Here is an 11,621-nt window from a genome sequence, read left to right as displayed (position 1 = left end):
GGGGGGTGGGTGTCCGGAGCCCAGCTGGGGCAGCGGTGGCGGGGGGGGGGGGGGGGGCACGCTCACCCAGGTAAAGCAGATTAACCCCCCCCCCCGCCATCCCTTGGGATGGCTCCAGCCCCCGTTTACCTGCCTTAAATAACATTTTTAATTAATTTTGTGCTCACAACGTGCTCCCCTCCTGCAAAAAAGTCGCCCAGTTTTGGACTGGGGGGGGGGGGGTAAAGAGGGGGGGGGGGGGGGGGAAATAATCTCATCCCCGCGCTCCTTCCCGGGAATCCTCAGGGAGAGAAGCACCATCCGGGGCGTTAATCCGCAGCCTAAAAGTTCATCAGCCCTAACGAGAACCGCGGCTCCGGGGTTTGGGTGGGGTGGGGGGGGGCAAAGGGGGTGCGTGTGTGTGGGGGGGGAAATAGCAAAAAAAAAAAAGAAAACAACCCCCAAAATACAACAATTTACACCACGAAGCCCCCAAGAGGGGAAAAGAAAATAATACTACTAATAATCTCAAAAATCACCCCAAAAAAAACCCCCCAACCCCCCCCCCGCCCCGATTTGGGCCCAAACGGCCCCGGTAAAGTGTATACACGTCGTTAAGGCATGAGTCAAAGTGATATGGGGGGGGGGGCAAAAGGGGGGGGCACACACACACACACACACACACACACGGCACCGAACAAAAGGCAAATAATCGGCTTTAACCAAAGCTCCCGTCATTCCTTCTCCGTGAACTCACCGCCACGGGTTCAGCCTTAATCTTCCCAATCGCTCCCAGCTCCACCCCGGACAATTAGGAATTTTAACACACACCCCCCCCCTCCATCAAAAATCCAAAAAAAAAAAAAAAATCCAGAAAAAATTAAAAGTAATTAATTAAAAAAGAAACCCCAGGTACATTTTAATGCGTCTATTAAAGGCATCGGGTTAGTTTTTGTCCCCCCCCCGCTCCCTTCCCTGAAAGATATATATATTTTTTTTATTTTTTTGTTGTTTTTTTACTATTTTCCTCATGGCTTCTGCAGTTAATTATTTAAAGGCGAAAAGGATTAATTAGATCCTGAAGCGCTACCGGGATGACCCCCCCCCGCCCCCCCGGCGGCGCCTTTCCCGCTTGGGACACTTCCAGTGCAAAATTCCCTCTGTTTTCCCCCCCCCTAAAAAAACCTGCCGGTTCTCCCCCAGCGGCATGCCCGGGTTGGGGGGGGGGGGAGTGGGGGGGGGGCAGGAAATCCTCTCCCACCACCAGGCTCCGTATAGCCCCCCACCCCCCCGAAAAAAAAAGAATTTGAAAAAACGGGCAATTAGATCAATTGGGAGATTCTGGCTTTTCCGGGGAGAAAAAAAAGCCACGGTGCCTGGAGTTCCTGCGCCCCCCCTGGAGGCCTTGACCCCCCCCCCCAGGAGACCTCAACATCCCCCCCTGAAGGCTTTGACCCCCCCCAGAGGCATCGAGACCCCCAGGAGGCCTTGACACCCCCCAGGAGACCTCAACATCCCCCCTGAAGGCTATGACCCCCCCCTAGAGGCATCGAGACCCCCAGGAGGCCTTGACCCCCCCCTTGGAGGCCTTGACACCCCCCAGGAGACCTCAACATCCCCCCCTGAAGGCTTTGACCCCCCCCGGGGGCCTCGACACCCCCTGAAGGCATTGAACCCCCCCTCCCCAGCAGCCTCAACATCCCCCTGGAGGCCTCGAGACACCCCCAGAGACCTTGACACCCCCCTGGAGGGGTCAGACACCCCCCCCCCCCCAGAGGCCTTGACACCCCCCCGGGAGGCCTCAAGACACCCCCGGAGGCTTTGACCCCCCCCAGAGGCCTTGATACCCCCTGGAGGGGTCAACACTCCCCCGGAGGCCTCGGACCCCCCCCTGCCCCGGCAGCCTCAAGACACCCCCGGAGGCATTGGACACCCCCCCAGAGGCCCTGACACCCCCTGGAGGGGTCAGACACCCCCCCGGGAGGCCTCAAGACACCCCCGGAGGCATTAGATGCCCCCCCCAGAGGCCTTGACACCACCTGGAGGCCCTGATACCCCCCCCCCCATAGGCCTTGACACCCCCTGGAGGGGTCAGACCCCCCCTCACAAGAGGCCTTGACCCCCCCCCCCGAAGGCCCTGACACCCCCGGAGGCCTCGAGACTCCCCCCCGAAGGCCCTGACACCCCCGGAGGCCTCGAGACCCCCCCCCCCTCGGAGGCCTTGACACCCCCCCCGAGCGGAGAAAACCGCGTCTCACCTGCAATTTAACAACAAAAAGGAAAAAAAAAAAGACACCCCCCCTCCCCTTCTAATATCCTAGAATTCCCCCCACCAGCCTAACCCCAGCGCCCCCCCACCCCCCCCCACGCGCTCCGGCTCCTCGCTACATCAATACACGCGTGTTTTTTGGGGGCGCAGACGGACCCTGCCGGGCTCCCCCCGAACCCCTTATGGGGAGAGGGGGTTTGGGGGTTGGGGGGGGTAGGTAGGGGGTGAGGGGGGGGATGTTTAGGTGTCGGTGGTGGCCGTCACCGCCTTGGGCCCGGCGGGGAGGTGGGGGCCACCCAGCCCCCCGTTCCAGTGGAGACGGCCGTTGGGCCGTTCCTCGGGACCGTCGCCCTGGCGGTCACCGTTCCAGCGGCGTTTGAGACGCAGCTTGGGTGGCATCAGGGCGTCCTCTCTCTTCTCCTGAGCTTCCCCGCCGCAGGAATCTCGGGATGGTTTCTCCCCTTGCTCCTGAGGTTCCTCGGCCGAGGAACCGGGCTGGCCGGGCACCGGGTGCCACGACGACGGTGCCACCGGTCTGGCAAACACGGGCCCTTTCTCTTCTTCTCCGGCGCCGGAGCCTTCCTCCCTCTCGTTTTTCTCTTTGCCTTTAGCCTCTTGGGGTTCCACCTCCTTCTCCACGGCGGGTTCCACCTTGACCCTGGGAGGAAGAGGAGGAGGAGGAGGAGGAGGAGGAGGAGGAGAAGCCAACTGGGGGGCGGCCGCATCCTCGGCGCTTTCCAGTCTCTCCCGGTTTTTGCGACCCACTGGGGGAGGTTGGAGCTTGATGGGGAACTGGGGTTGTTCCTCCAGGGGGGGGACTTGGCACTGTAGTGGTGGCACCATGAGCGGGTAGCGGGGGAAAGTCCGCGGGCTCAGGTGGTAGTTGAAGACGGAGCAGGCTTGCGAGTGCAGGTAGTGTTTCATCTCCTCGGGGTTAAAAGAGAAGCAGCTGCTCCCCGTGAAGGGGCTGAGCCCCGGCGAGGGGCTGTAGGAGAAAAGGGTTGGGGTCAAAGATAAAGCGGGAGAAATTGGGACGTTGAGTACCCCCCCGCGCCCCGGAAGAGGGGAGACGGCGAAGGGGCTGTGAGGATCCGGGTAGATCCCAGGCCTGGTGAAAAGCGGGAGCATGATCTCGGGTTTGCGTTTCTGATGGTTGACGCCGCCGCCGCCGCCACCGCCGGCCCCAACGGGGTTGCGGGAAGCCATGAGATCCACCCCCCGGCGCCAATCCGAAGAGCCGTCCTCCAACTCCGGAACCTCCGGCTTCCTCTCGCCTCCCTCCCCCAGCACCTCCGGGTTGGATGGGATGAGGGATCCGCCGGAAAAACGAGAAGGTTGGGCATCTTCGGTGGGAGAGTGGCCGTCCAGCGGTGGGAAATGGAAGCGGGACGAGGCCGTGGGGACGGGGGGAGCGCTCTGCGGCACCACACCTGGGACAGGGAAAGGAGGGAGGAGGGGGGAAAAGGGAAAAAAAGGAGAGAAAAAGGATGGGAGAGAGTTAAAAGGGCCGTTGCCGAGGGAGTTAAATCCCAGGTAGAGCTGCTTTTCGGGCCGTACCCGCAGGCGTTTGGAAGAGTAACAGAAAAATACCATCAACAACGCGGCAGACGGTGAGATGGGAGGGGCCTTCTCCATCTGCTCCGCTTCTCCTCAAATCCTCCCGCTCCTGGAGCTTCTCCTCTTCCCACCTCAAATCCTCCCGCTCCTGGAGCTTCTCCTCCGCCCACCTCAAATCCTCCCGCTCCTGGAGCTTCTCCTCCGCCCACCTCAAATCCTCCCGCTCCTGGAGCTTCTCCTCTTCCCACCTCAAATCCTCCCGCTCCTGGAGCTTCTCCTCTGCCCACCTCAAATCCTCCCGCTCCTGGAGCTTCTCCTCTGCCCACCTCAAATCCTCCCGCTCCTGGAGCTTCTCCTCTGCCCACCTCAAATCCTCCCGCTCCTGGAGTTTCTCCTCTGCCCTCCTCAAATCCTCCCGCTCCTGGAGTTTCTCCTCTGCCCTCCTCAAATCCTCCCGCTCCTGGAGTTTCTCCTCTGCCCTCCTCAAATCCTCCCACTCCTGGAGCTTCTCCTCTGCCCACCTCAAATCCTCCCGCTCCTCGAGCTTCTCTGCCCACCTCAAATCCTCCTGCTCCTATGGCTGGAGCTTCTCCTCTGCCCACCTCAAATCCTCCTGCTCCTATGGCCGGAGCTTCTCCTCTTCCCACCTTCAAATCCTCCCGCTCCTACAGCTGGAGTTTCTCTTCTTCTGCTCGTCCCACCTCAAATCCTCCCGCTCCTGTGGCTGGAGCTTCTCCTCTCCCCTCTTCCCACCTCAAATCCTCCCGCTCCTATGGCTGGAGCTTCTATTCTTCTGGTCTTCCCACCTCAAATCCTCCCGCTAGAGCTTCTCTTCTTCTCTTCCCACCTCAAACCCTCCCGCTCCGGCAGCTGGAGCTTCTGCTCTCTCCTCTTCCCACCTCAAATCCTCCCACTCCTGTGGCTGGAGCTTCTCTTCCATCCTCCCTCGATCCCCAAACCCCCTCACTGATGGGGATGAAGCTTCCCCTCTGCCCCCCTCAAAACCTCCCCAGCTGATGGGGCTGAAGCTTCTCCTCTTCCCACCTCAAATCCTCCTGCAGCTGGGGTTGGAGCCTTTCTTCACCTCAAAACCTCCCCAACTGACGGGGATGAAGCTTCTCCTCTGCCCACCTCAAATCCTGCCTCAGATCCACCTCAAATCTAACCCTGCTGGGGTTAGAGCCTTTCTCTCTCCTCTTTCCACCTCAAAACCTCCCCAACTGATGAGGATGAAGCTTCTCCTCCCTCCTCTTCCCACCTCAAATCCTTCTGCTGCTGGGGCTGGAGCTTCTCCTCCCTTCTCTCTCCACCTCAAATCCTCCCCAACTGATGGGGATGAAGCTTCTCCTCTTTTCTGTCCATCTCAAAACCTCCCTGGCTGATGGGGCTGAAGCTTCTCCTCTGCCCATCCCAAAACTTCCCCAACTGATGGGGCTGGAGCTTCTCCTCTGTCCACCTCAAATCCTCCCCGTTGCTGGGGCTGGAGCTTCTCTTCCCTCCTCTCTCCACCTCAAAACCTCCCCAACTGATGGGGATGAAGCTTCTCCTCTTTTCTGTCCATCTCAAAACCTCCCCATTGCTGGGGCTGGAGCTTCTCTTCCCTCCTCTCTCCACCTCAAAACCTCCCCAACTGATGGGGATGAAGCTTCTCCTTTTCCCACCTCAAATCCTCCCCGTTGCTGGGGCTAGAGCTTCTCCTCCCTTCTCTCTCCACCTCAAATCCTCCCCAACTGATGGGGATGAAGCTTCTCCTCTTTTCTGTCCACCTCAAAACCTCCCTGGCTGATGGGGCTGAAGCTTCTCCTCTTCTCCTCTGTCCACCTCAAATCCTCCCCATTGCTGGGGCTGGAGCTTCTCTTCCTTCCTCTCTCCACCTCAAAACCTCCCCAACTGATGGGGATGAAGCTTCTCCTTTTCCCACCTCAAATCCTCCCCGTTGCTGGGGCTGGAGCTTCTCCTCCCTTCTCTCTCCACCTCAAATCCTCCCCAACTGATGGGGATGAAGCTTCTCCTCTTTTCTGTCCACCTCAAAACCTCCCCGGCTGATGGAGCTGAAGCTTCTCCTCTTCCCACCTCAAATCCTCCCCGTTGCTGGGGCTGAAAATTCTCCTCTCTCTGCCCCGACTGAGGTTTCCTCAACCTCCAGCACCACCAGAAGAACTTCCACTTTTGCCTGCCCTCCTCTGACCTTCCTCGCTCCGGTTTAACCAGCAAAGAGCCCGGGGAGGGCACGGTGAAGCCACCGAGCTCCAACGCCACCTCCAGCTCTCGAGGCTGACTTAAAAAAAAAAAAAAAAAAAATATCACTGATTTGGGCTTTTTTTTTTTTTTTTTTTTTTTCTGGGAAGACGTGTCTTTTCTGGAAGGTTTTTCCTGCCAGCTCTTCCAGCGCCGTGCCCACGGAGCCGCCTGGCTCCGACTCAGCTCGTGCTGTAACGAGAGGCAAATTCCTCCACCCGCTTTCTCACCTTCCACCGGGCGCCCCTCGACTCTCCCCCCCCTGCCCCCCCCGCCCCTTTCCCCTTCCAAAAACAGGGCGGGGGGGGGGGGAACCCCCCAAAAACCCAAATTCCAGTGCCCCAAACAGGTTGGGGCTCTCCCAACCCCCAATCCTGGGCCAGAAGGAAAGAAAACAGGTTGTAATTAGCCCGGCGCATTCCAGTTCTCCAAACTTCTATTTTTTTTTTTTTAAATGCCCCAGAGATAGGAGGGAGTGGCTGCAATCGGAGGGGGGGGGGGGGAAGGGGGGAGGGGGGGGGGAAAGGAACAGCACGGAGCAATATCGAGCTGGAACTGCCCAGACTCGTCGCTGCAAGTAATTATAGATTTGCCGCGCTGCTCCCCGTCTACATCTTCCACCCCCGCGCTCCGGTTAAAGGCCGCCTCCCGGAGAATAAATTCCCGGAGAATGGATTTCCCCTCTCCCCGCTGCCGTAAAGGCGGCGTGTCCCCCCCCCCCCCCCCCCAACAGGTGAAGAAAAACACCCTCAGGATGAGTTCTCTTCTCCCGCTCCCCCCGCTTTTTGGGTTGGGTAACCCTTTTTTTTGGGGGGGTTACTCTGCTCGGAAGACAATACCTCGAGCTATTATTCGCCCTGGTGTCCGGCTGGGACTATTCCCAACACCCCCAAGCCCCGGGATGGAGGAGGATGAAGGTGGACGGGGAGGAGGGATGAAGGTGGCTTCAAAGCGCCAAAAAAAAATGGAGGAGCAGCCGCCGTCGCCGCTGGAGGTGGGCAGAGGCGACACGAGATGAGAAACGCTCGTGCCCACACGGAACCTGCTTTGGGTTTGGTTTTTCCTCCCCCCGGCCCTGGAAGGGGGGTGGGGGGGTGGGGGTTTGGGAGGCAACGGAATTCAATCCCCTCTCTCTCTCTCTCTCTCTCCTCTCCAGATGAATCTTTCAAGGCATTTCCCCCCCCCCTCAAAAACCCGGAGGGCGCTTTGGGAGAGGTGAGAACCCACGGCGCCGTGAGAAAAGCCGGGTTCAGGCGCCGCCGCTTTCGACCGAGGAGATTTCACGAGCCGGGGCCTCGCTGTAATCGCTTCCAGAAGGGATTTTTGGGTGGGTTTTTGGGTTTGTTTTTTTTTTTTTTCATCATAGATTCGATAGCCATTAATTTGCGCGGTGGCCGGGCAGCGGTGGAGACCTTTTAAAAAAAAAAAAAAAAAAAAACAAACCCAAAACTCCACCGAAAAAGGGGATCTCGCAAACAAAAGACCCTTTTCCAAGGAAACCGTAGCGGTTCTGGGACTCCGGGATGAACCCAGAGCGAATTCCTGCTCCCAGCAAGATACCGGAAGGGTTTTTAGGAGGAGAAGGGAACGATTCCGCTCCATTCCCGAACTCTTTTTCGCCGTTCTGTCGCAGGGAGAAGGGAGAAATAGCTAGGATTTTGGTGAAACTCAGGGAAATTACTCCTTCTCTGCGCTCGTTATTACGTTCCTCCGAACTCTCGCTAGAAATTGGTTGAAAAAAAGCTCTTTTTGATAAAAAAGGAGCAAACTGGGGGCTTTTGGCTGGGGGCAAGGGGGGAGAGCAAATTGCTCTTTAAGTTGTGAATTTTCCGGGGGCCCCGACACGCACACACACACACACACACACCCCCCCAGCTCCTTGTCACCAAGGGTCACATTTATATGGCACCATAAAGCGACGTTACGAGCTCGGGAGTGAGGCAAGAGACCTAAAATCCGCTTATCCCAAGGACACCCACACCGTCCCCGTCCCGTCCCCCCCCGCCACCGGCCAAGCAAAGCAAACCAGTGGCTCCCATAAAGCCGGGCCAACAAACCAGTTCAAATAGGAACTCAAAATGCCCCCCAGTTTCTCCCCCCCCTCCCCGAAGGGAGGAGGAGGAGCAGGAGGGGGGGTGGGGAAAGGGCTCCAGATAAGGTTTTATCAGCGCCCAGACATTCCCACCGATTGTCCTGACGGCCTTTGAAGCGCAGGCGGTGAGCGATAGGGATCTGCGGGTTCATCCCAGCGCGGGGAAGGGTTAAAACCAGCACACACGACACCCCACTCCCCCCCCCCAACTCACCATTAGGCCGAATGTTGATGAAGGGGTAGTTGGGCATCACCAGCTTGTTGAAGTTGAACTTGTAGGTAAATCTTTTGCCTTTTGTCTTGTGGAGGATCCTCTTGTTATAATAATATCTGCCGAGGAGAGCGTAAAAGAGATCAAAACCGGCCCGCGGCGACGCGTTTCAAGGGCTCCTTTTCTTTTTATCGCCCTCAACGTCCACCCCCGACGTCTCCACAAACGTGGATTTTGTGTGATTAGTACAAGAAAAATCACGCAGCTTCCCAACGGCACCCACTCCTTTTACAACACGTTCTTTTACCAGGCGGTTTCCAACCCTTTTCCAGGTCATTCTGTTCCTTAGAACGTTTTTTTTTTTGGGGGGGGGGGGGGGAAGGGGGGAGATGGAGGAAAGGTGAGATCCTGGAGGGATAGAGAAAGCTGATCGACAAGCCAAGCCTGTACATACTGGTTTCACCCCTGTCCAAAATGGGACCAGCGCCACGGACTGGTGGGGGGGGGGTCTCATATAAGCATCCCTATCCTGAGCTGTGCAAGTGCTCCGTGGCCAGTGAAACACGGACGAGGGCCTGTGACTATCAGGGGAAGGTTCCAGGACTCGGAAAAACAGAGGAAAAATTCAGGGTGAACCCATGCCGAGACACAGAACCCAGAAGAAGGGAAGGTCTACCCGGGCTGGGGCCGAACAAAACTCAGTGCAGCGATGGAACCGAGCAAAAGGGACCAAATTACCCAAAAAGCCTCAGATTTGGGGGGGTTGTTTTTGTTTTGTTTTGTTTTTTAATTTCTGCAATCTTCATGGCCCAGGGTATTGTCACAGCGTGGGGAGAGCTGGCTTCTGCCACTCTCACGCCCGGGAGCAAGTTGTTTCCCTTCTGTTCACCCCGTTTGCACCTTCGGGATTAAAAACACTCCCTCGCCTTCGCAGGCAGCGCTGCGGAGGGGAGCCCTCATCGCCCCCAGCCTCCCCTCCTCATCTTCACCAATGGAAGGCAAAAGAAGCTGGTGGTGGGGACGGCAGGTCTAATCCCCGCCGTGGCCTCCTCCCTGCTTACACCCCCGCGATTTGTCCCCAGCCCCGTGTCCAAACAAAGGTGTTACAGGCGGCTCGTCGCCGCCGCTCTGTTTTAGGAGGCGAGATTAACACACGCTGGGAAAACAACACCCAAAAGCCGGGCCACCTCCGAGCGGGACGGGGAAAAGGAAGCACAAGGTCCCCAGCCGAAGCGGTCGCTGTCACACCGGGCATCGAGATGCCAGGACACCCTCAGCGCTGGCAGGCGGAGGAGATTTTCCAACTCCCATGAACCAAATTACAGCTTCGCTGCCACCGAATTTATTGTTTCCTTCCTGTTCCGGGACGAGACTCGCGTGTTTGCTGCCTTGTTTGCCTTCGGCAACTCCACCCGGGAGGTATCAGAGGGCGTTAAGGCAGCGAAGTCCACGTTAAGAGACTGATAATGCCCCAACCTGTCAGGAATTCGGCCACTCCTGCAGGTGACGGGCTCGAAGTGCTGCAATACTTCAGTTTTCCGCTCTCTGACTTCAAAATAAACAGCGACGACTGGAAAAAAAAACCCCTACAGAAGGGTCTAAATAAAAGAGGGCGAAGTTGTACTGGAGGCTTTGGAGCCGTGAAGTGCAAAGCGAGGAAGGCTCGGCCGCTATCTCGCACAAAGGGACACTGGTGGTCCTTAAGGACACCCAAATTCGTGTCATCGGGGCTCAGGAAACCCCCAGGTCCAGGCTCTCGTCGCTGGGCTGGCACCAAATCTCTGCCTCGCACGGATTGAGCAGGAAAGAGTCAAGCAGAAACGATGTTAGAAAGGGGAGTTGCTTTCTCTGAAAGGGTTTGATGGTGCGATAATAAGAGTAACACCTCTGGTTTCCTCCCACACCTTCGTTGCTCAAGCCGGCAGCGGCGATGGAAGCCGAGAAAAGAGAGAGAGAAAAGCTCCCCCGGAAGGAAGTTTTCCTGCTAATGACAACCTGAGCCAGAGGTACACATTTACACCGTGACGCATAAACCGGCACGGGAAGCCCTCCCCTCTCTCTCCAATCGCACCCGAGTACAGCCCGACCCACCCATCTCAAACCTCCAAATTTGATACAAACCTGCCAGAAACCCGAGCGCCACCGAGCCAGGGACCGAATATCGACAATTAATTACCCAAATAAAGCAGGGAAGGATGGAAGGAGGGCTCCCTTTCCACCCCTCTCGCCTCTTCGGAGGTTTTTCCTCACCTGAGGGCCCGGCTCAGCTTGTCGTAGTTCATCTGGGGTTTGCATTTTCTCCTGCCCCACAGCCGGGCCACCTCGTCGGGGTCCTTGATGACAAACTCCCCGTACTCGCCCTGCTGCCAGGCGATGACGTGGCGAAACTCCTCCTTCTGTAGCAGCTCCAGGATGAAATGCCATAACTGGATCTGCCGGGAGCCGGGGCTGGACTCCGTCTTGTAAGCCCACTCTGGGAAATGATAACCTTGGAAAGGGCCAAGAAAAAAAAATAAAAAAAAAAAAATCACTCAGACAGCGAGAGGAGCTCAAAACTGCCAAGATCTAGAGTGTATTTATCTTATTTTTTCCTCTAAAGCATCGCTGGGGGCTTTAATTCTATTAAACATTCAATGTGGAAGCAGAAAAACCTCGCTTTCCTACTCTACTGCCCGTTTTCTTACTGCTTTTAGCTCTTTCTTACTCCTTTTCTTACTCCTTTCCTTTCTTTCTCCTTGGAGATTCCCCAAACAGCACAAAAAAACCAGTGGTAAAACTGAAAGGGACAAAAGTTGGGGGGGGGGGAAAGGAGCCCCATAAAGTTGAAGGGGGGGGGAAAAAAAAGCCCCAAAAGGTCCGGGGGAAAAATAAGGAGCCCCAAAAGGTGCGGGGGGGGGGGGAAAGAAAGAGCCCCATAAAGGGGGGGGGGGGAAGAAGGAGCCCCATAAAGGGGGGGGGGGGAAGAAGGAGCCCCATAAAGGGGGGGGGGGAAGAAGGAGCCCCATAAAGGGGGGGGGGGGAAGAAGGAGCCCCATAAAGGGGGGGGGGGGGGGAAGAAGGAGCCCCATAAAGGGGGGGGGGGGGGAAGAAGGAGCCCCATAAAGGGGGGGGGGGGGGAAGAAGGAGCCCCATAAAGGGGGGGGGAAGAGCCCCAAAAGATGGGGGGGGGGGGGGGGGGGGGGAAGAAGAAACCCCATAAAGGTGGGGGGGGGGAAATAAGGAGCCCCATAAAGGTGGTGGTGGTGGGGAAATAAGGAGCCCCATAAAGGTGGGGG

At 57.4% G+C, this 11,621-nt stretch overlaps 1 protein-coding gene across 1 annotated transcript; it reads right to left on the bottom strand.

The window, feature by feature from the left end:
* Positions 1 to 2,488: 2,488 nt before the first annotated feature.
* LOC141478957 (ETS translocation variant 3-like) lies at positions 2,489 to 10,829 on the bottom strand. Its single transcript, XM_074167891.1, has 3 exons — positions 10,597 to 10,829; positions 8,350 to 8,465; positions 2,489 to 3,678 (listed from the first exon to the last, which is right to left on the bottom strand). Exons 1-3 carry the CDS (start codon positions 10,626 to 10,628, stop codon positions 2,489 to 2,491), a joined length of 1,338 nt encoding a protein of 445 aa, XP_074023992.1. The 5' UTR covers positions 10,629 to 10,829.
* Positions 10,830 to 11,621: the final 792 nt, after the last annotated feature.

This window comes from Numenius arquata, unplaced genomic scaffold (assembly GCF_964106895.1).
Source record: "Numenius arquata unplaced genomic scaffold, bNumArq3.hap1.1 HAP1_SCAFFOLD_1728, whole genome shotgun sequence".
Classification (NCBI taxonomy): Eukaryota; Metazoa; Chordata; class Aves; order Charadriiformes; family Scolopacidae; genus Numenius; species Numenius arquata.
This window is presented reverse-complemented; position numbering and strand designations above follow the sequence as displayed.

Excerpts from the sequence above, each read along its gene's own strand:
- LOC141478957 (XM_074167891.1), bottom strand. The coding sequence starts at position 10,628 with ATGAACTACGACAAGCTGAGCCGGGCCCTCAG. Across the intron at positions 8,466-10,596 it reads AAGCTGAGCCGGGCCCTCAG|ATATTATTATAACAAGAGGA; the intron begins GTGAGGAAAAAC and ends TCTCCTCGGCAG. Across the intron at positions 3,679-8,349 it reads CATCAACATTCGGCCTAATG|GTGTGGTGCCGCAGAGCGCT; the intron begins GTGAGTTGGGGG and ends TCCCTGTCCCAG.